The sequence below is a fragment of the Heloderma suspectum genome, chromosome 7 (assembly GCF_057233095.1).
Source record: "Heloderma suspectum isolate Gila_16-S chromosome 7, 16-S_ref, whole genome shotgun sequence".
Lineage (NCBI taxonomy): Eukaryota > Metazoa > Chordata > Lepidosauria > Squamata > Helodermatidae > Heloderma > Heloderma suspectum.
The window spans coordinates 34,434,364-34,458,348 of record NC_139464.1 but is presented as its reverse complement, the minus strand read 5'-3'; the positions used below and the strand labels follow the sequence as shown (position 1 = coordinate 34,458,348).

General features: G+C 43.8%; 1 protein-coding gene across 1 annotated transcript in view; it reads left to right on the top strand.

The window, feature by feature from the left end:
* LOC146339516 (tyrosine 3-monooxygenase-like) overlaps positions 1–23,639 on the top strand; it is a 46,137-nt gene extending 22,498 nt beyond the window's left edge. Inside the window, exons 8-14 of the mRNA XM_084811881.1 lie at positions 470–615; positions 5,088–5,223; positions 9,429–9,498; positions 13,433–13,489; positions 14,855–14,950; positions 18,848–18,981; positions 22,434–23,639. Coding sequence (XP_084668007.1) covers positions 470–615; positions 5,088–5,223; positions 9,429–9,498; positions 13,433–13,489; positions 14,855–14,950; positions 18,848–18,981; positions 22,434–22,593 — 799 coding nt within the window. The 3' untranslated portion in view covers positions 22,594–23,639. The remainder of the gene's footprint in view (positions 1–469; positions 616–5,087; positions 5,224–9,428; positions 9,499–13,432; positions 13,490–14,854; positions 14,951–18,847; positions 18,982–22,433) is intronic.
* The last annotated feature ends 346 nt before the right edge of the window (positions 23,640–23,985 follow it).

The following is a 23,985-nucleotide window of genomic DNA, read 5'->3' as shown; positions in this document are numbered from 1 at the left end:
AGAAATTCTTAAAGGCATCTTTCCAATTCTCCCTCTTCCTCCTCCTCGACGTTTCAGATTTTCATATCCACTCATTAAACAGTCTATAAAAGGAGTGCAGCTGACTCTCTGTGTGTTTAAAGTGTAGCACTTTAAACACAAAAGCACACGCACATCACTAAATCTGCTGGGGGTGGGGGGGACTTCCCCCAATGAAAAGAACAGCCCCGATATTATGGGGGGAGGTAGCCTTTGGGAGAAGGAAATCTGCAGTGGACACTGTCCATAAAAGTATTTGCCAGAATAAACGTGTTCGTCTTTAAGGTGGACACCATAAGACTCTTTGTTATTTGTTCTGCAACAGGCTAAGGCTGCAATCCTAGGCACGTGTAGACAGAAAAAAGTCCTACAACTCCCAGCATTCCCCAGCCAGCCACGCCCCTCTGGAAATTAGAAAAAGATGCTGCCAGCTAACAATTGTTGTTTTCAGGAAAGAAATTTATCAGAAGTTGAGCAGTCTGTACCCCACCCATGCCTGTAAGCAGTATCTGGATGCCTTCCACCAGCTAGAAAAACACTGCAGATACCAAGCAGACTGTATCCCTCAACTGCAAGATGTCTCTGCATTTTTAACAGGTAAGATCACGTGGCACTGTGACTGCACGGCTGGCATCAGCACCAGGCGTAGGGTACCCATCCGTCCTACTTTACAGAGGACAGTCCTCTCTTTGGAGGTGTCCTCTATTTGAAGGGCTGTCCAGGCCAAGGCTCTTTTAAAGATAATCTTAAGAAGGGAGAGCAGGGGTTTTCCCCTAATATATGCCTTTTTGTACCCTATTCTCCCTAATGTACTTTTGTATGAACCTTCCCCTAATGTATGTACTAATCTATGCATTTTTTTTAATTGGAGAACTGCATCACAAGATTCAGAGAAGTATGAATTGTTGTTCATGTCCGACTCTTCGTGACCCCATGGACCACAGCACGCCAGGCCTTCCTGTCCCGGAGTGTGCTCAAGTTCATATTCATTGCATCGGTGATGCTATCTAGCCGTCTCATCCTCTGTCGTCCCCTTCTCCTTTTGCCTTCAGTCTTTCCCAGCATCAGGGTCTTTCCAGGGAGTTTTCCCTTCGCATTAGGTGGCCAAAATATTTGAGCTTCAGCTTCAGTATCTGTCCTTCCAATGAGCACTCAGGGTTGATTTCCTTTAGGATGGACTGATTTGACCTCCTTGCAGTCCAGGGGACTCGTAAGAGTCTTCTCCAGCACCACAGTTCAAATAACAAAGGATAATTTGCATATTACTGTGTTCTGTTATTTTGCAAGTGCAGATTAGGTTGGTTCATATTAAAATGCAAAATCCAAAATAATTTCTCCTCCATTCCTAGCTAGAAGCCAGTTAGGGTACAATCCTATGCATATTTATACAGAAAGAAGTCATATGACATATAGGTCTTTTTTCTGTCTGATCATGCATAGGATTGCACACTTGTGAGTTTATGGCTGAAGTGTACATTGCACTAGCAACCTGCTGAGTGCCCATCTAGAGGTAACATTCATCTCTAAGGCCAGTTTAGCACTCCCTGGCTATTTTGATTAGTAGAACTCACCATGCACATAGTGTTTTACTGCCTGTGATTTACCCTAATGGCAGACATCAGCAGGGCAGAATTTGTGAAGCAAGTTCTCTTTAAAGATACAGCTTGGGGGCTAAAATGCTACATGACTCTTATCATTCTTCTTCTCTATTTATTTATTTAATAGTTTTATATAGCACTTACCATATTTCAAAAGTATCTCTAAGTGGTTCGCAGTGAGAATAAAATACATTAAATAGATCGTAATATTCATTAAAATTTATCAAAATACATCATAGCTCCCAAAAATTTACTCCCAAAATTCAATATTCAAGCTGTTAAGGTGCAAGTCCAATATAAATGATAGCAGAAAAATTAAGCCATCCTGTTCTAAAAGTGCAAGTGCTTTAAATGTGCAACGAGGGAGAGGGCCTTCTCAGTGGTGGCCCTCCAATTATGAAACGATCTCCCTGATGAGGCCCGCCTGGCACCAACATTGTTATCTTTTCAGTGCTAGGTTAAGACCATCCTCTTCTCTTAAGCATTTGGCAGCATATGATGAGTCTTTAATCAAGTTCTGGTTCTTCCTTATTGATTGTTTAGGGTGTGTGTGTGTGTGTGTGTGTGTGTGTGTGTGTTTTGTCTGTTTATATGTTTGGATGTAAATAGGTTTTTATATTATGCATAATGTATTTTAATGGTTTTTAAACTTTGTAAACTGTCCAGACACCTTTTGCTATTGGACAGTATATAAATGTCATAAAGGAAATGAAATAATAAATGCAAAAACTTTTATATAAGACATCTGTAAAAACATTAACTCCAAATACACACAGCACTATAATCAGTAGACAAACTGGTCAGCACAATCAGTCAGGGAAGGCTTGAGTAAAGAGATGGGTTTTAAATTGATGCCTAAAGCATGCCACAGTTGGTGCCTTCCAAATACCAGGGGAGAGGAGGCCACCATGAAGTCCATCTTCTGGGTTGCTACAAGACAGCAATCTGCACATCATGGGACAACCAGCAAATGACAGAAGCAAAGTTCAGAAATGGCTCAGGGGCTATTTCAAAGCCCAGTTCCAAATCATGCAATGGGGAATTCACACATCACATCACCATCATCATGAACATATGTCGACCAATTTCCATGAAGAAAGTTGCAGTGTATACTTACTACCTAGGTAAAAAATAATACAGCATGGTTTCCCAAGTAATTAAATAGCAAAAGAGAGAGTGAATCACGTTTTCTGGAATACATATATTTGTATACCAAAGTGATTTTATTCCAAGGCAGGAAAAAATATAGCCAATGAATAAAAACAATTTTATGTAGCAACAGTATTTGGAGGCCAAGAGTAGAAATTTATTCCTATAGGTTCTTTTAGGGTAACTGGTCATGACTTTGCTTTCAACTCCCTTTGGGTTTCCAGAAGGCATTAAGCATTCGGTCTGAGTGGGCCCTTTCTCACCTCCAGTTCTTCACTGCAGCTCTGTTTTTATTGGAGAGCAATAAATCACAAGTAGATTTTTCCAGGTTACTTGTCGTTACAAAACCCTGTTCAGCATTCCCACCCCTGCCCCTATCCAAAGCCCTTGGGGTATCCATGTTTAAGTATGTGAGCTTGGGGTTTGGGGGTTTGTTTAGTTTTAGCGTTATATGATTTTGCATGCTGTTGTGTAAAGAGTTGTTAACCTGAGATGGTTATAGAATCATTTAGCAAAAAGTGCACATAAGTGGGAACAGACAACTCCATGGAAGGGCCCAGAGACAACTGGAAGGGAAGGAGAGGCATACATGTGTGAGAGATGTTTTCATGGCATAGCAATGAGCATGAATCATAGAATAGTAGGGTTGGAAGGGGCCTACAAGGCCATCGAGTCCAACCCCCTGCTCAGTGCAGGAATCCAAGTCAGAGAGAATAGAATGAGGCAACAGTGCCTGGTAGATTGCATTCAGTAATTTGTTTATCAATAGTGCCTGACTTGTTGACTGATACCCCATTCTTCCTTAGGGTGACTTTCAGGCCTGGGTCAGATATAACCAAGAACAAGCATTCTGGCCATGCACTCCCTCTTCTCATATGCTGTAATAGAAAAAGGTTGGGGTTTGTAAAACTGCAGTTTCCCATGTTACTGAGAAGCACCAAGCTACGGTGGCATGTAGCATCGCCCTGGCACCTTGTCTGAAGCATTGACATTGTTCTGGGAAGTTGTTTAAGCAAGAGACTTACAGGCAGCCAGGAGCAAAGGGTCCCAGGTGGCAATGTGCAAGCTGTTGTTATTTAATGTAATCAAAGTTCATAATCTATGTCCAGCTAAACCCAGTAGAGGCTGGTGGCTCCAATTTCGGTGGGGCTGTGACTCCATTCTGGTTTTCAATCAGAACCAGCCAGAACTCCAAAGGAGCTATCCAGGGTGCTGAAATATATCCCAACTTTAGTTTCAGCACCTTTTATAGCTCCTTTAGAGTTTCAGCTGGTTCTGACTGAAAACCAGAATGGAGGCACAGCCCCACTGAAATTGGAGCCACCAGCCTCCACTGGCTAAATCACTTGGATCGGCTGGGGAGGCCTTCCTGGTTGTGCCACAATTTGGAGAGGTGCATTTGGCATTAAACAGGAACTGGCCCTTCTCCATGGCAGCACCTTTCCTATCGAATGGCCTTCCCCTGGAACTCAACTAGGCAACAGCAACACAGTTGATATTTCGACATCTCTTGGAAACTCTCAGGCCTTTGCAGGTGTTTAATTCCAGTAGTTGGCATTTGATTTTAATTGTCCTGGGTCATGGCTACATTTTTTCTCATTTTGATGCTTTGTTTTATTATTTTAATGTTGTATGTTTTAGACTGTTAACATTGTAAAAGCACAGCAAACGGAAATATCCATGAACAACCATGAATAAAGTCATCTGTCACCAATATTGACAGCCTTCTGCTAGTCAGCAGATTGTCTGCCCTATGATGCCTGGGTGGGATCCAGAGAATTGTGAATGGAGATCACAGTAGAACTTTCATGCCACCTCCTTCCCATTGCAACCCCTGGTGGCTCCCGAGAAGCCATCCTAAGGGTTGAAGAATCCTTTGGAATGGCATGGAAATATGTAAGGGTTGTAGCTGAGTAGATCTGAATGGAACAGGAGGCACCTCACCCTCCCATGGGCAAAAAGGAGACCACCAATTCACACAATGATGTCTCTGGGCACTGCCCTCAACCAACCTCTTTTCTTAGCTCTTGCACTTGCTATTTTAACTGTAGGCATACTTCTTGTGTCAGCTTTCCCCAACCTGGTGCCTTCCAGATGTTCTGGATTACAACTTCCACCATTCCTGACCATTGGCCATGCTGTCTGGGGCTGATGAGAGTTGAAACCCAAAACATCTGGAGGACATCAAGTTGGGGGAGACTGCCTTACAAGAACAGCATCAAGATTATTCTTGACTTGTAGATCATTTAAGACTACGTTAGCATCATGTCTATTTCCCACACCCTCAATTGTTTACTGTTCTTCTGTTACTTGCTCTTGCAGAAAGAACAGGCTTTAAGTTGAGACCAGCCGCAGGGCTTCTGTCTGCTCGCGATTTCCTTGCTGGTCTGGCATTCCGTGTCTTTCAGAGCACACAATACATACGGCACTCATCGTCCCCAATGCATTCCCCAGAACCGTGAGTAGGATGCGAATGTAATAGTTCTCAGGCCATGGCTGGCAAGGTCAGTCATGCTCTGTATGCTGGATCCGTGCTTCATATAATACAGTATTTCAGTTTTGCCAAGACTAAGGCGTGAGGAATGTATTTCCCATTTAGTAGCTTGGAGCAGGAAAAGGTAATACGAAGTCTTCAAGATTCTCACAAGGTCTGGCACCAGCTTAGTTTTGCCTGTCAGCATCAATCATTTATGAAATGTTCACACGCAACGCCCTTCTCTGGCCACACAGTAACTTCTCTGCTCCATCCCTTTTTCAGTCCAGATTTTATTACATTCTGCTTATTTTCAAATCTTGACATTAGAATCCAACATCAGCATTCAAACTGCCAAATTCCATACCAAACAAAAGTTGTATAAATTTCTATGAGGTTCAAACAGTACAGGGCATCAATCACATGTAACCCCGCACCACACAACATTTATTTTCTTTCCTTTTTTCTCCACCCAGGCTGCCATCACTGACAGAGGTCCAGTGTGGAGGGGAAGGACATCAGAACCCTTTCTTCCAGTAGAGGTTGGTGGCTCTGGTGTCAGTGGAGCTGTGATTCCATTCTGGGTTTCAGTCAGTCACTTTTAGATTCAGTCATGCTGAATCTAGCTTGGGGATAGAGTTCAGCCCCTTGGATAGGTCCTTTAGAGTTCTGGCTGGTTCTGACTGAAACCCAGAACAGATCACAGCCCCACCAAAGTCAGAGCCACCAGCCTCCATTGCTTTCTTCTCTACTAGTTTCCCCCAAAAGCCACCCTGTCATTGACCACAGTAGAAGGTGCCGTCCCTTCCCAGTGCTGAGTAAGATTCAACTGCCAGTCTGGTTAGCTTATGTGCATGGAATGGGAGGTGGGGAGTCTCCTTGTCCTTTGCCTCAGGGCTCAGGCAGCAAAATGTCATGGGCCGGCCCTGGCCTTTGCTGATAAGAGCTGTCATCATGATAGAAACTACTGCCTATCAACTTTCTAACACTCCTCCCCAAATTAGTCCATGAGTCAAGAATGGGGGGGGGGGAGCGGCTTCTTACTCAGAATTTCTCATGTTTTCACTTCCTCTCTGTGAAATAGCCCTTAAAAAAACAAAACAAAACTGTGCCACCTCCTACCACCACTGCCATCCACTGCCACAGCTAAATATCACTCTTAAATGCATAACATGAGTATAAGCTCTAATTATAATTTATTTCTGGTGTATTTAGGATCAGCATGTCAGATCCATAGTCTGAACTAGGAATGGGTGAGAAATTTGGTCTGCTGAGTTTTTAATACTAATTTAGCAATTTGCACCTCACGAGAAGTGTGCATATTAATGAAAAGTGTGCACAAAATGCGTATATTTGACAAAAGTGTGCACAAAAGTGCAGTACAGGAATGAAAAGTAACTGAAAAAAAATGAGGACATTACAAAACTGTACACCGAAATGCATATTCTTGGAGAAATGCACCAAAAAAAAACCCACCCTGTGAATTTCCATATGGACTTAAAAAAAAAAAAATCCAATTTATGCAGAAATGGGATAGAATCCTGGAATGGGATCCTTAATCCTGAATATCTGACCATCTCTGCAAGACTGAGAATGTCAGAACCATTGATCCCTAGTCCTAAGCATACTGAACAATAAAATATTTTCAAAAGGGAGGATGTAAATAGAATAAGATGTCTACGCACCACCTGAAAATAATCCACAGGGTAATGGTGAGTTACACATTGCAACTCCTTACCTTACATTGCAATGTGGCACTTAAAATTTACAATGTAATTTACACCCAGATTTTAAATATAGGCCTAGCTTTTTATGTGCCTGTAGCTGGAGTATCTGGGTTCCTGAGCATTCCCTGATCTTTCTTAAATTAACCTAATTCCATTTGTGGATTAGATTTTAAGACATAACTTGATTTCCTGCATTCAGGCCCAGTGCTGTCAATAGGGACAGTGTTTCTTTCTGAGCTGGAAGGTAAGTATGGAAATATGGGGAAAGAAAGAGTTAATCATCTAGGAATGGGAATGTATCTGAGAGACAGAAAAGGAATAGGACCCAAAGGAGTGAATAGCAGGAGAGAGTTGGGAAGACTTGTCACAGCAGGAGGACATGTAGAAGGAAGCTAAACTGAAGAACTCTAGCCAGATCGACAACTGATACACAACTTTATATGGCTGAAGTGGGTAACAGTAGTTTTTGGACAATCTGGAGAACTGACCTGTAGGTTCTACATTTGTTTCAAATTAGGACTGGGTCTGTTCAGGGCATTCCCTCGGCAAACACTGGGAAAAGGAGGGAAGTAAACAGGCTCTGGCCGCCTGACGAGGTTGTTATAAGCAAAGCCAGCCCAAGACACTTTGCTGCCTGAGACAAAGCACAAGATGGTGCCTACCCATTCCAGCTTCAGAAGCCAACTGGACTGGCAGCTGAATCTTACTCTAACACTGGTGATGGGATAGCATCCTACGCCACATCTGAGGGCAGTAGGGGAGCTTGGCAGGTGTGGAGCAGGCTGTCTGGAACACACAGCTGCTGTCACTGCCCCCTCCCCACAATCCAGCATCTGCTGCCTGAAGTGACCACCTCACTCTACCTCATGGTAGTGCCGGCCCTGGTTCTAGGGTCATCAAGTTGCTAGCTTGACTCTATAAACCTTTAAAGTCCTCGACATAGCAGGAGACAAGGCAATTGTGGTTTCTCCCACTTGCTCCTTTCCTAGTCTTGTCATCCTCTCTATCTTCCCTTGGCATCATGATTTCAGCTGTGCCACACAACATGTGATGGATGGGAGTAGATAAGAGGACTCGGAAAGGGACAATCAAGAGGAGGAAAGGACAAGAAGCATATTCCAGAGTCAGGCTAGGCCCAAGTTATACTGCTGCCTCCAGTGAGGTGGCGCTGCTGCCCGCGCTCACTCACTTGGCCGGCCTCCCTCCCTCCCTCCCTCCCTCCCTCGCTTCCTCTCTTCTTCCACTCTGGCAGCCACCACTGCCCCCAGGCTCCCCTCACCCTGCCTGGCCCAAGCATGCCTGCCTTGGTGGTTGGTGCAGGAACCTCCATTGAGCCACTCTCTCGTGTACTGGGTGAGAACGGAGCTGGCCTGGAGCCGGGGCTACCCTGTCATGGAGCTTCTGCAGCAACCCTGTTTCTGTTGCAGGGGGAGGGGGAGCGATCTCTCACAGAAGCACTGCGGCTGGGCCACAATGCAAGAGCAGCCAGACAGGTAGGAGGAAGAGGTCAGCCAGGCTGCTGGCTGACTGAGCAGGTGAGGGAGGCCAAGCAAGCGAGCAGGTGGTCAGGCAGCAGCTAAGGCCAAGGCAGCAGGGATGCAGCTCCAGGCTTTCCTGGCAGGGGTGGGGGCAGGGGCACTTGTGGCGCAATTCACAGCTCTCTCCACTCTGCCGCCTGATGTGGGCACATGACCACACATAATGGTAGGACCGGCCCTGTCCAAAGGGTAGCCATTTTAGACTAGGCAGCCATGTTAGTCTATTGCAGCAACAACAAGAGAGTCTTGTGGCACCGTAAAGGCTAACCAATGTATTCTGTATTCTGGCATAAGCTTTTGTGGACCATAGCCCATTTCATCAGATGCATGGAGTTTTACAGAGTTTCAGGTTTATGTACAGAACACATGTGTGTGTTGGGGCGTGGGGCGAGAATTGTAAACAGCGAGGTCATAAAGAAATGCCGAAAATGCTGACAGTGACAGTCATGTTGTTAACAGTGGTCATTCACAGCACATCTGCTGCTGATATCACAAACATTGTGACACTTGATGAGCCAATTAACACATATGGTGTGATTTTTTTTAACCAACTTTTATCTGGCAAAAGTATTGAATCTGTTGATAAAGTCTAACTCAGCAGCCACTCGCTGTCATCTCCCTTTGAAGTTTCTTTGCTCCACACTGGCCCCTTTAAGGACAGTGACAGAGGGTCCTGGGAAGCTGAACTATCCTCCCACGGGTTTTTGAGGTCAGATTTCTGAGCTCAGATTTGTGTCCCTTTTCCCACAGAGACTGGCCTGTTTGCCCCATGTAGAATGCAGGAAGGACATTGCTGACAGAAGATAGGAAAGATCACATTGGGAGATGAGCAAGTGAAGGAGCCCCATTGTAATGTGGCCCCCAAGGGCTGTCAGGAAAGAGCAAGAGACACATTTTATTTTAAACATGACTTTGCTTTCCACAGTGATTGCTGTCACGAACTGCTGGGCCACGTTCCCATGTTAGCTGACAAGGAATTTGCACAATTCTCACAGGTAATGTTGCTATCGCTTTGACAGAGGAATGGTAACATGGCCTGGGGATCGATCCCATGTTTTGTATGCAGGAGGTCCCAGGTTCACTCTGTGGTGTCTCCAGTTAAAGGGATTAGGAAACAGGGAAAGATCTCTGCCTGAAAATGCCAGAGAGCCATTCAGAATAGACAATACTAGGGAAGGACAAATCTGTTGATTTCAGTTTCCCATGTTTCCAATTTTAAGGGCGCAATCCCTTTAGACAGAAAAAAAGAGGATACTGGGAGTCATAGATTTTTTTTTCTGTCTAAACACGCATAGTATTGCGCCTTTAGTTCAGTTTGTCCCAAACGCTGCACATTTTCCCTAATAGTCCCTGATTCAAATCTTGTCTCTGCCTTGAATTCACTATAGGGAGCCTTAAACAAGCCCCTCCCTCAGCCTCGGGGTTGTTATAATGTATGTATGTGTTTATTTATTCCAATATTTTTATGCTGCTTTTCAGGGCAAGGTCCTCCCAAGGCAGCTCACATACAATACGACAAAGAAAGCATACAAATAAAACTGAAACAATTCTTCAGCAAAGATATAAAACCAATACCCATATACAAAACTAAGAGCAGCAGATTAGCTCAATATGGACCCTCTTACTGGAAACGTCACAGAAAGCAAATGTCAAAGTCACTCTCAAACTACAAACCTTGACCCTTTTGAAGATCACAGGAAACGTTTTCATAAATAACCCCATTAATCATATTGCTCTGATAGTTTAAAAATAAGGTTTCCTTCAGAACAGAAAATGGAGCAGAGAATATTTGTGAAGTTGGTGTCCAAAGCATCCCATCCCATCAGGATGAAGCAGAGGAGAGATAGGAAGTAGGACCAGCTCTATTAAAAGACCAGCTCTGTCGGGCCTTCCCTCCCTCAGTTGTCAACAGGCAGCAGCCATTCCATCAGGCAGCAGCAGAGAGATATGGGAAGCAGGGCTATTCCATCAGCTCCACTGAAGGCCAATTCCATCAGCATCCTTCTCTCCCTGAACTGTTTTAATTCCAATTGGTCATTATAAGAACACTTTAGGTTTAAGAATTGGTGCCTGAGTTTGCTTTTTTCCTCTTCCATTCCCCCCCCCCTTTTCTGTTGTGTCTTTTATATCACAAGCCTTTGGGCAGGGGCTGGCTTGTTTTTGTTTTTGTTTTGTAAGCCAGCCTTTCAGTTGAAGAGTAGGGGAAAACGCTTTAAATAAACAAACGAACATTTTTTAGAGATCCTGGGTGACGTTTAACTTTCTCTCCTATCAATTCCCAGTTGCATTTTTTTCAACATAAAACTCAGCTACAGTTTGCAATTCAGGCATAACTTTCAGCGACGATGGAGGCAAAGCCTTAATTCCATCTTTCTGACTTTGTTGGCAGACTTCTGAAATAGGAAGTTGTTTGTGAACTATCCCTTCATGAGAAGTAAGACAAGCTCTGCTGGATCAGACCAAGGGTCCATCTAGTCCAGCATTCTGTTCACACAGTGGCCACCCAGCTGCCCACGAAAAACCCACAAGCAGGACACGAGTGCAAGAGCACCCTCCTGCCCATGTTCCCCAGCAACTGGTGTACATAAGCTCACTGCCTCTGGTAGTGGAGGTAACACATAGCCATCAGGACTAGTAGCCATTGATAGCCTTCTCCTCCAGGAATTTATCTAACCACCTTTTAAAGCCATCCAGATTTATGGCCATCACTACATCCTGTGGTAGCGAATTCCATAGTGTAACTATGCGCTGTGTGAAGAAGCCCTTCCTTTTATCTGTCCTGAATCTCCCACCAGTCAGCTTCATGGGATGACCCCGGGTTATAGTCTTATGAGAGAGGGAGAAAAATGTCTCCCTATCCACATTCTCCACACCATGCCTAATTTTGTACACCTCTGTCATGTCTCCCGTTACCCTCCTTTTTTCCAAGCTAAACAATCCCAGCTGTTGTAACCTTCTCTCATAGGGGAGATGCTCCAGCCTCTTGAACCTTTTACCTGCCCTTTTCTGTACTTGTTCACTTTCCACCTGTCCTTCACAAGCAGCAGAAGCTGGGAAGTCCTCTGCTGTTTTGTGATAGCCACCATTAGCAATAAAACATCATGGCCTTTTTGTCTAAGGATTACAACTAGATAATGCATGCAAAGCACCTGAAAATGCTGTACAAATGTTAAGTATAATAATACTGTTGTTGTTGTTGTTAATGTTAAGTATAATGTTGAGTATATAAGGTAAAATCCAACCCAAGTCCTACTTACAGTAGTCTCATTCATTTCAATGGGTTTACTCCAAGTAGGACTTAGGTTGGATTTTACCCATAGTGTTAAGCATTATATTGTATTTTATATTTTAACTGTTATATGGCATTCCAGTTTTTAACTGTTTGTACTCTGCCCAAAGAACATTAGTTATTGGGCAGATTAGAAATGTAATAAATAAATGAATACATAAAATATTAATAATAGTTATTATTGATGATGATGATCTGGAGGCTGAATAATTTATGTAATTTATGTAAACTTGTAATTTATGCCTAGGGTTTCCAAGGAAATGTGTTCCCCATTGATCCTATCTGTTTACAGTCCTACTTTATATGAGCAGAATCTGTAGATTTGCTAACCGAATGGGCCCAATCTTTGTGGTGTAGTCATGACAACTTCTCCAAGTTCCCCTGGCAGCCTGTACCAGGAGCCTGGCCAATCTACATGAATGGCCATGGAAGCTGATAAATGCACAGATCCTCCCCCACCTCCCATATCCCCTTCTCAGATACTGCCTGGGGCAGGGTGGTAGGTTTCATGACAGGTAAACAACAGGGCAAGTGCTGTTCTATGTTAGGCTGCATGAAATCACTTTAAGGGTGAACAATTTGCTTCCCAGTTCTTCATCAAAGTTGCCAGATGTTCGAATCACATAGGTGTGGACTAGGAAAGACTATTTCATATTAGTAAATTATGTGTTATGCTACCATACACCCCCCTTTTCTTGGCTAAACAATAATCCAAATATGAAGTATTGGGTCTGTATTTTTAATTTTTATTATTACCCTCCATGATATAATACATTTAACTGGGAGAAAATTACAGGCATACAAAACTACACAGATGTTTATCCTTAAGCTAAGGCGCTTACCTTGAATGGAATAAAACCATGCAAAGAGACCATATGTTCTCAAAGGCCAGCCTTCTTGAACCTGATGACTGCCAAATGTTTTGGATTTGAATGCCCATCAGCCCCAGCCAGCATGACCAATGGTTAGGAAGTCTGGGAGTTGTAGTCTAAAACATCTGGAGGGCATCGTATTGGGGAAGGCTGCCATAGACACAGGGGGCAGTTCCATCGTCTGCTATTAGGAAGGGAGCCCCCCCATGTTTTCCGGCAATAAACCATACCTGTGAATATCAGTTGTGTGGGCAGGGCAGGCTCAATATCCTGCTTGTGGTTTTCCCAGAGTCATCTGGCTGAGCACTACCAGAAACAGTATGCTGGGGTAAATGGACCCTTGCTTTAAACTAGTAGGGCTGCTCTTCTGTTCTTATCCACTTGCATTAGCTCAGCTTCACATCTTCTGGCCCCTTCCTTACTAACCGTTCATTGGCTGGTGAATAAAACATTAGCTGGCTGTGGGATGATGGGCATTGTAGTCCAACACATCTGGAGGGTGCCAGGTTGGGAAAGGCTGGCTTAATCCTTCCCCCATGAATGGTTTGGGTGTGATTTTAAGCAGTTGCCTGCACATTTTCTCTGCTGCTCAAATAATGTATGTGTAACTGTGTTGTTTTCATTTGGTTGTCTCCTTTTAATCCACTTTTTCTCCCTCCTGTGCCATGCATGACACCTCGAGTGGCTTTTTTAGTGGTGAAAAAGCAATATATACATTTTATTAAAGTGGTTTATCAATTTTAATATAAACAAATGTGCTTGATTTAGGATATCGGACTGGCTTCTCTTGGAGCATCTGATGCAGATATAGAAAAACTGTCAACAGTGAGTATGCATATCATTTCTGTAGTGGACGCACAATAGCAAAGGCTCAAAATGTAAGTTGCTGTTGTTGTTATGAATAGAATGTTCCCCTGCAAACTACTCAATGTTTTCCAAAATGCCAGGACAATTTGGCATTTGAGCTAGAAAACCCAAATGGTACCCTCTCATGGTAAACGTGTGTGTGTGTGTGCACGCACACACACACACACGCACACACATGTGATTTTTAAAACATCAAAGAGCATTTCAGACAAGTTTCAATCCCAGAAGGATGCAGTTAATCGCACACAGACGCACAGACACACACAAATAGATATGAGTGACTAACAACCCAGAAAAATTAAATCTTCAAGCAAAATGTTTCAGTTTCTTCCTTCTTCAGCTGCTCTGATATGAATCAAAGTGCCCTGAAGAGAAGGTGGTAGTAATAGAACTGAGGATGGAATATTCCAAAGTGTGGCATATGCTGTGGATGAGTGATGTCAGGTGTTATCTTCCAGGTTAAAGCCATGAAGTATTAAGGTGTTAAGTCTGTATCAAGAAGTTTTCTCTTCTTTACAGTGTTCTTGGATCAGATGGCATCTCTACGGCAATAATGGATAAATCAGATAGGCTGTGGTCTTCTGAATTAAAGTGCTTTGCAACCAGTCATTCCATTAAAAAAAAAATGTGGCTATTGAACCTCTACCCATACAGCTGCCCCAGAGAACTGAGCTTTGGTGGCCACAATTGGGCCGGCAGTTGCCATTTTGTTTTTCCCACAGTGCATCAGATACTGTGTCACATTGATGCATGGTGGGAGAAACAAAAGGCTGCTGACAGGAGATTGCTTCTCAGAAGCATAAGAATGGCTTCTGAGATGGATAGAATCATAGAATAGTCAAACAATAGTAGGGTTGGAAGAGGCCTATAAGACCTTCAAGACAAACCTCCATATAAATAAACACAGCTGCCTTGAGTGCCATTTTTCTTGGTAGAAAAGTGGGGTACAAATCAAATCAATACAATTTCTGGAGTGACTATTCTTCATACCACTGGAGGCTGGTGGCACCAGTTCTGGAGGGCTGGTGTTCCATTCTGGGTTTTAATGAGAACCAGCCAGAACTCTAAAGGTGCTATCCAAAGTGCTGAACCCATTTGGGGGATATGGTTCAGCACCTTGGATAGCACCTTTAGAGTTTGGGCTGGTGGTAATTGAAGCCCAGAATAGAGTCACTGCCCCTCCGAAACTGGAGCCACCAGCCTCCACTGCTTCATACGAAAAAAGGGCTGACTGACCTGGGAATGCGGGGCAGGGGGGATGGGACATTTTCTTCAGAGCAGTTTTCATAATCTGGTCCATTATTTTTTTCCTGTTTTTATCAGCTCTATTGGTTTACTGTTGAGTTCGGTCTCTGCAAACAAAATGGATCTATCAAAGCCTATGGAGCAGGTCTCCTTTCCTCCTATGGGGAGCTGATGGTAAGTTTAAAAGGCATTGATTTTTGTCTGATCTGTGACTTCTTTAGAAAGATCAGCTGTTTGGAGGCACAAGCATCATCTCACATTAGTTAAACTTACCTGCTGCAGTCGCTAGAGGACAGCGTGATGTTCATGCCCTTTGTTTTAAAGGCAAACTGCTCATCCTGTTTCTAATTAATGGTGAAGAGGACACCTAGACATCAGGAAAGCATAAAGAAATAATAGTTCCCCATGCTATTTGAAACCTTGCTTGCTGCTTTTCATCTGTAAAACCTGGCCAGAGTTTGCATCAAAAAGAGCATTCTCTCCATTTCTTAATACCAGGGTGTTATTTAAACAGAATGAGTTGAATCCATAACATAGTCCCCTTGAAAGCAATGGGCCCTAAATTAGCCATGGCTAACTTACAGTCCATTAATTTCAATGGGCCTCCTCAAAGTATGACTAAGTCTGAATGCAACCCAATGGGTTTTTACAGAGAAGGAAAGCCCTTGCAATAAATGTGGGGGTCCTTTATTATGCATACACCACTGGTCACTGTTGGATGCTGTGCCAGCCCTAGACTGTTATCCCATGGCCTCACTTGTCCATCTCCCCCCACCACTCATGTTCATGTTTGCACAGCTACTGCAAGGCGTCAGCTTGAGCAGAGCGGATGGGGCACTTCAGAATTTGGTGGATTCAGGATTCAGCAGTAGGATGGACAGACTTTATAGAGGATAATCCTCTCTTTGAAGGCATCCCCTATTTGAAGGACTTTCCAGTCTGAATCCAGTTTAAAGATAAAGAACCTCAGAATGGAGAGCCAGTAGCGGCCCTTGAACTTGCCCATCAACAGTTAGCACCACGGAATTCCGTTCTGGTTCAGCCCGACAGTATTCTGCAGTGTTTCCGTTCCAGTAAACAGTGGCGGACTGTAGCGGATTTTGTGTGTGTGTTTGTGTGTGTGTGTGCACAAATGTAGAGGTTGGGAACTAAATGGAGGGGAAATTTGCACCAATTTAGAGACTGGGAAGCAAATGGAGGAGAAATTTGCATAACAGCAGTAAATGCTCCAAGAAGGAGCCACAAAAAGGCAGGGAGCCAATAACCTCCCTTTCCAGATTAGTTGGAGACTCAGGGAATTGTTGAAAGGGGAGGACACTGAAAAGTGTGTTAGTTTTATACTTAATAGCAAAAGGACTACATTGCCAAGTGGGGAATATTGGTGCACCACCCCCTTGGTGCACTTACTTTGTTCCAATGTTGTTGTTGTAGTTTTCAGTCCCTCAGAAATTCACAAATGGGTTCCTCCTTTGTTTTGCTATTATTTTTACCCTGGTCCTTCACAACTGTGCACAAGTTAGCCAATATGCAGTCTTGCCTTGTCAATTTCCTTATATGTTACCTTGTTCAGTTACAGTAGGTGCTCCCACTGACAGCTGAAACATACAAGAAAATTGGCAAGGCAAGACTACACATATCAGACAACTGAATCTGCACTCGTGTGCACTTGCAGAAGACATGGGGGATTTTTAAAAAATTACATCCCCATTTGCACAAAATTCAAGATCCCCCCCCCCGCCAATCCAATTCATGAAAATTGCTGCCATAAAAAAAAAGAAAAAAGAATCAGAATCCACATATTGGATCAACTCGCTACAGATCGAGTCAATACCAGTGGGGGAAATTGAGTGAAATCTGCCAAGGCAGAACTGGAAAAATCCATTGAGTTTTCACCCCCAAACAAAATCCCATGCAGCACCCATAGGGCAGGAGATCTACACAACGATGTCTGAGAATCCATCACTAGTATGACAGTGTTAGCCTGCTGGCCAAACTTATGCTTTCTGCACTGTCGGAACAATGTACCCAAGACACTTAATTTTGCACTGTACTTTTACTGAACTGTCAGCTGCTTGGCATTCTGTAAAATGACTTTGATGTTAACACTCAGGCTGGAGTCTAGCCTACATATAGTAAAATGTAATGGCCCATATTTCACAACTGGCAGACCTCACTCCTTTGCATGCTTCGCTTGCAGAAAAACAAGGCTCCCTTAACTACTGCAGGTTATATCAGGTTATCTGACCAGTCTGAAGCATAACTTCCCACAGCAGAGAAATGAAAGATTCTGCCTGAAAACCCTGAGAATCTAAAACCTTTCGACTTGCATCCACAAGGCCTGAAATGTAATATAGCTATGTATTATTATGAATGCATCTGGTTTAGATTTAAAGAGTATTCTCAGAGGGATATCCTATGTTCCAAATACTGCTAACCCAGGAGTTAGTATTCAGTTTGCTTAAAATTTAACTTTTTGTACCATTTTAGCCAAAGAGAGAGAGGGAGGGAGGGAGGGAGATGCAGCTTTTTCTCCTAGAGTTCTTATATAATCTTCAGGAGAAATTACAACCTTAGAAATACATACAGTTGGGTCCAGGTTTAGTCATTTGCAGAGTAGACCCATTGAAATCAATGGAACTCAGAGTATTCATGACTAACTTAAGTCCCATTGGTCTCACTGGGTCTACTCGAAGTATGACCAAATCTCAATTCTACCCATAGTGATAAGACCAAATTAGGAAAAAAGGAGATTTTTTTTTTTAATACAAACTGCCCAGTTCGAAATCCTTCACCCCAATGTGAGCTGAGCTCAAACCAGGTCCAGCTTCTAGGGTAGGCATGGTTGGGCTTCTGCCAAGGGCCCACCTCCCAGCAGGAGCCCACAGACAAGCGCCCCCTGAAGTTCCTCTTCCTCTTCACCCTTGCAACCTGCTTGTTCAGTTGCCTCTTGCTCTGGCCCAGACAGCGGTGGTGGTGAGAAGGAAGGAGGAGCTGTTGAGTTTGGTCTCTGTTGGGTGTTTTCCCCAAGTGCCCCCAAAACCCTGGAGCCAACACTGACCCAGAGCTTCCTGGTTCATGTTAGGATTTTCCCTCATCACCACTGCCAGGCAGCCCTCCTTCCTGCTCCACCTCCCTTTCCTGTCCTCCATACTTACATGGCAATGGCAGTAGCAAGGCAGCCAGCAACTGTGGCAAGCTCTCTCTGGAGGCTTCCTTATCTCCCTGGCTCCTAAGAACACTGCAACCACAGTGTCCCAGGTGTCATGGCACTTCGGAAATGTAATTTCCCAGGGCACCCGAGTCCAGCTGCTGGTGTCCTTCCACCACCAGGGAAGTTATGGGGAAGGAGGCAGAGTATGGAGGGGTTGGGGAGAGGAATTGTTTAGATGATCCCGCTGCTCTCATTATGACATCATTGGTAGCGCAACACAGTTTCCAAATTCAGAAGTGGGCTCAAAGAGACAAACCCCACATTTTACAATTGAGGGTGGGGGGAATAGGTTTTGCTGAACCCAGTTCCAAATCAAGCAAGAGGGCGTTCACCCATCAGTAGAAATATGCAAAGCTATAGACAAGTCAAGTGGAACTGACTTCAGAGAAAGCCGAAATAAATGCATGTCTGCAGCTCATGTGATTAAAGGTGAGAGAAATGCCCATTTGATGGAGTGGGGAAGCCTCCCTTCACTACTAAATTTAAAATTGGATACCCTTTGGAGCCCCATAGATTGTATGGGCACAGATTCCCCTCTACCTTCCCACATCCATTTGAATCAGTACTATTGTTGTTGTTCAGTCATTCAGTCATGTCCGACTCTTCGTGACCCCATGGACCATAGCACGCCAGGCCTTCCTGTCCTGCACTCTCTCCCGCAGCGTGCTCAAGTCCATATTCATTGCATCAGTGATGCTATCTAGCCATCTCATCCTCTGCTGTCCCCTTCTCCTTTTGCCTTCGGTCTTTCCCAGCATCAGGGTCTACCAACTTGCTGTAGAACAAACCAATGCTTAAGAATACATCTCTGACATCTCTGCGAACCAATTCTAAACAGCATTCCTGTTCTTTATTAAAAGTACGCTTTGTCAAAGAAGCCAGAATACAAAGCTTTTGACCCAAACGTGATGGTGGTCCAGCCTTACCAAGACCAGACCTTCCAGCCCGTCTATTTCATAGCAGAACATTTTGAGGATGCCAAGGCTCAGCTCCAGTAAGTATGACAAAGTGGAACCCATCCAAGCAGGCACGTCATCCAAACAAGGATGGTCCGGCCTTCAATGAAAAATATTACAAATAGCTGAATGGGAACATGGAGGTATGAGCAGAGCTCCCATTCCTCATAATTCCTGGGTGTGCCATCTGTGTTCTTACTTCTGTATATGCATCAATGGAGGGAGGCAAAATGCAGGGCAGAGCTCTGTTGAGCTCTATGGGGAGGTTGAGCTCTATGGAGATTCACAGATTCTGCATCCACAGTAGAAAGTGCCAGGGGTGGAATTTCGGGGGCCAGGGCTATCTTAATACTTAAACTCTGGGCCCAGCCTACTTAATTAGTATTAGCTTGTGCTCAGTGGCGGCTGGTGACTCCAGTTCAGGAGGGGCAATGATTGCATTCTGGGTTTTAGTTACCACCAGTCAAAACTTGAAAGCTTCTATCCAGGGTTCTGAAATTTATGCCAAAAATGGGTTCATCACCTTGGATACCACTTTTAGAGTATTAGATGGTTGTAACTAAAACCCTGAATGGAATCACTGGCCCTCTGGAACCAGAGTCACCAGCCACTACTGCTTGAGGTCTCCTTATTTAACCTTTTGCAGTACAAATATTTAGAAAATTTAATTTCAGTTTATTTTTTATTTTACATTAATGAAAAGATAACACACACACACACTCCGATCAATTTGATTTTATTTGTTGGGTTACATTTCTGCACTGGCTGTCAAGTTCACTCAAATAAAGAGTAGGGCAAGCAAGTTGTCTAGTGCAACAACTGAAATGAGCACCAGCAGAAATATGCGGGGGGGGGGGTTGTGACCCTGTAACTACTTCTATATTTTATAAAAAAAATACTTTTTATTATATTTTTTATCATTATAAATGAAATAAACAGTACCAACAACCTAGTCAATATCTACAGTTTCCAACATCACAGTATTCTTAGGAGGACACAGCAATTACGAAAAAGGGGGAAAACAGAAGAAGGAAAAGGAAGAAGAAAGAAGAAAGCAAGAAAGAAAAAGAAAATATATTTAAAAAGTTACTTAAAAGGATTAAATTTAAACAACAACACACAAACTCCAAATATCATTCTACTTAAAAGTTATACCTATAACATTGCCAATATTACAATTCAGTACAGCATAGATAATCAACCTTACATTTCAATAACATATCATCAGTCTTAGAGCAAGGGAGCAGGCCTACAATTCATTTCCAGTAACCATATATTGCCCTTCAGTTAACCTATAATAGTAAAGCTTAACAATTTAACCAGCCAAAAATATTACTAATCAAAGTCTCACCCTGTAACTACTTCTAGAATAAGATATTACAGCCTGTATTGTGGAAGAGTCTAGTGGTATACAGGTAATGGTTTTGACTATATTGCTGCAGGTTGAGAGTTCAAGTAGAAGGGGCTGTAGCTCAGTGGTAGAGCACATGCTTTGCATATAGAAGGTCCCAGTCTCAATCCCCAGCATCTGCAGGTAGGGCTGGAGAAAAACCTCCTGCCTGAAGCCCTAGAGAGTCACTGCCAGTCAATGTTGACAATACTGGGCTAGATGAAACAATGGTCTGACTCCACATAAGGCAGCTTCCTAAGCTCCTGTGTTCCTATGTTGTTTGATGGTGCTGGAGGAATGTTATATCATCTCAACTGTGGGAGACCACTTTCTTCTTGAGTTAGAATTCTACCCCTGCCTGGATCATTCAACCCTTTAACAAATTTTTATGTGGCAAATTGTTAAGGACCCCGTGTGTCTGAAACAGTGCTGCATTTTACTTTTTCTATTATGGTGTTATAACGTTGGGAACATGGCTGGCATCAAAGGTAGGCATGGTTAGGCATCTTCCAAGGGCTCACATCCCAAGAGGGGCCTCTAACAACTTACCGCTCCCTTCACCATTGTTTGTTCTCCTGTGTCTCTCTCTGGCCTGGTGAGGAGGAGCAGTAGGTGCCATTGCTCACTGGCTCCCTGCCTTATCAAGCAAGCAAGCTGCCGCAGTGATGAGAAAGAGGATGAGGAGCAACAGCAGCTGGTGACGATGGTGGTGAGAAGGGAGACTCACCAAGGGATCATAGAATCATAGAATCGTAGAATAGTAGGACTGGAAGGGGCCTACAAGGCCATCGAGTCCAACCCTCTGCTCAATGCAGGAATCCAAGTCAGACATCCCTGATAGATGGCTGTCCAGCCTTATCATGAATGCCTCCAGTGTGGCACAGCCCACTACCTCCCTAGATAATTGGTTCCATTGTCGTATTGCGCTAACAGTCAGCAAGTTTTCTCTGATGTTCAGCCAGAATCTGGCTTCCTGGAACTTGAGCCCATTATTCCATGTCCTGCACTCTGGGATGATTGAGAAGAGACCCTGGCCTTCTTCTCTGTGACAACCTTTCAAGGACTTGAAGAGTGCTATCATATCTCCCCTCAGTCTTCTCTTATCAAGGCTAAACATGCCCAGTTCTTTCAGTCTCTCTTCATAGGGCTTTGTTTCCAGTCCCCCGATCATCTTTGTTGCCCTCCTCTGAACCATCTCCAGTTTGTCTGCATCCTTCTTAAAGTGTGGTGCCCAGAACTGGACACAGTACTCCAGATGAGGCCTAACCAGTGCTGGGTAGAGGGGAACTAGTACTTCCCGGGATTTGGAAGCTATGCTTCTATTAATGCAGCACAAAAGAGCATTGGCCTTTTTTGCAGCCACATCACATTGTTGGCTCATATTCAGCTTGTGATCGACAACAATTCCAAGATCCTTCTCGCTTGTAGTGTTGTTGAGCCACGTATCCCCCATCTTGTAACTGTGCATTTGGTTTCTTTTTCCTAGGTGCAGAACTTGGCATTTATCCCTATTAAATGCCATTCTGTTGTTTTCTGCTCAGCGCTCCAGTCTATCCAGATCATTTTGAATTTTGTTTCTGCCTTCCAAGGTATTAGCTATCCCGTCCAATTTTGTGTCATCTGCAAATTTGATCAGCATTCCCTGACCCTCCTCATCCAAGTCATTAATAAAAATGTTGAAGAGCACTGGGCCCAGGACTGAGCCCTGAGGTACCCCACTCATTACCACTCCCCAGTTTGAGAAGGTCCCATTGATAAGCACTCTTTTGAGTCCGATTCTGTAGCCAACTGTGGATCCACTGGATCATTGTTTCATCTAGCCCACTTTGAGCTAGTTTGCTCATCAGGATATCATGGAGCGCTTTGTCGAAAGCTTTGCTGAAGTCGAGGTATATTATGTCCACAGCATTCCCACAGTCAACAAGGGAGGTGACTTGATCAAAAAATGAGATGGGAGGGGACACATTGAGGGGGTCTTACCCAAGGGCCTCCAAACTCTGGAGCCAGCACTGATTGGGAAAGAACATGCTTTTCTCTATGAATGGGAGAGATTTCAAAAAATGGAAACCCATTTCTTTTTATTATTCTTTTCCTCAACAGGAAATATGCTCTTACGATCAAGAAGCCATTTACTCTTCATTACGATCCCTTCACCTGCAGCATAGAGGTCCTTGATTCTCCACGGAAAGTGAAAGAAATAATCACTGATGTGAAAGATGACCTGAAAACCCTCTGCCATGCCTTTGAAAAATTCTCTTGAAATGGTTGGCCTAATCCAGCCTTCCCCAACCTGGTGCCCTTCAGATGTGTGTGACTCCAACTTCCATCATCATCCCTGTGGCCATGATTCAGGATGGGCAAATGAGCAACATTCAAGATCACCAGGATTTTCCAAACATCCTCTCGCCACTCATCTCATACCCAATTCTCATTCACGATTTCTACTCGCTCTGCGCAAATGGGAAACTTGTGCAAATTGGGCAGCCATCAAATGGGAAATTTGCATAAATTTCCCCTAATTTGCACAACTTTCCTTCATAGACTAAAGCTGGGCTGATTCAGCCTACAGAGGAAATTTTCACAAATTAGGAAATTTGCAGAAATTGAACTGGGAATCAGGAATGAGACAAATGTGAGCCTGTGTTCCAGAATTTACAAATGTTATTGGTGGACACATGCTTGCACCTGCACACATAGTCGGCGCTTCTAATGGGGCATGGTCACATGTTTTGCAACCAAGAACAAAGTTCTCCTACATCCCATGCCATGATGCCAGCTTTCTGCTCAGCTGGATATACCTGCCCAGTCCGTTTCTCTGAAGCCATTGGCCATGCTGGCTGGTGATGATGGGACTTCTACTCTGACATCTGGAGAACATCAGGTTGACGAACACTGGCTCAATCTATCAACAGTATTAGATGATGTTTAGAGAAATGTCATTTGCAGTGGCGAATCTTACATTTGTTGGTGCTGAGAGTTCCTCAATCCAGGACAAAATTGACCAGCTTGCCTGTTCTTGGTAGTCAAGAATGTAGATAGTTTGTGAAAGTGACAAGCAAGGGTGTGGGGGGGAGTCACCTGAGTTTTTGAGATTGCCATCGCTTGTAGAGGGAGAGGATTAGGGATGTATGGATTTTGTTCCATCTGTGTTTCATGGATTGCTGGGCATCTTTCATTCCATCATCTGCTCATCGGTGGAATCAGATTTTTTGTAGGAGAATTTTATTCTACTTGCACCAATTTGCAAATGCACAAATGCACTAATCCGCATTAACTAATGCACAATAGCACTAATCTGTATTAACTAATAAAACAATTAAAACAGCATTCAGCTTCCAACATAAACATTCAGTAGAAAAAAACATTAGCTGCAGAGACTAAAACAGTAGGGGTGTGCACCACTTTAGCTCCAGAGTCAAATTCTGAGCCGAAGTGGGGTGCTTCAGGCCATACCTCAAGCAGGTTGGGATCAGCCCTAAGCAACCTAAAGCGGGTTGGGTCATTTCATAGAATCATAGAATAGCAGGGTTAGAAGGGGCCTAGAAGACTACTGAGTCCAACCCCCTGCTCAATGCAGGAATTCAAGTCAGAGCTTCCCTGACAGATGGCTGTCCAGCCTCCTCTTGAATGCCTCCAGTGTGAGATTGCCCCC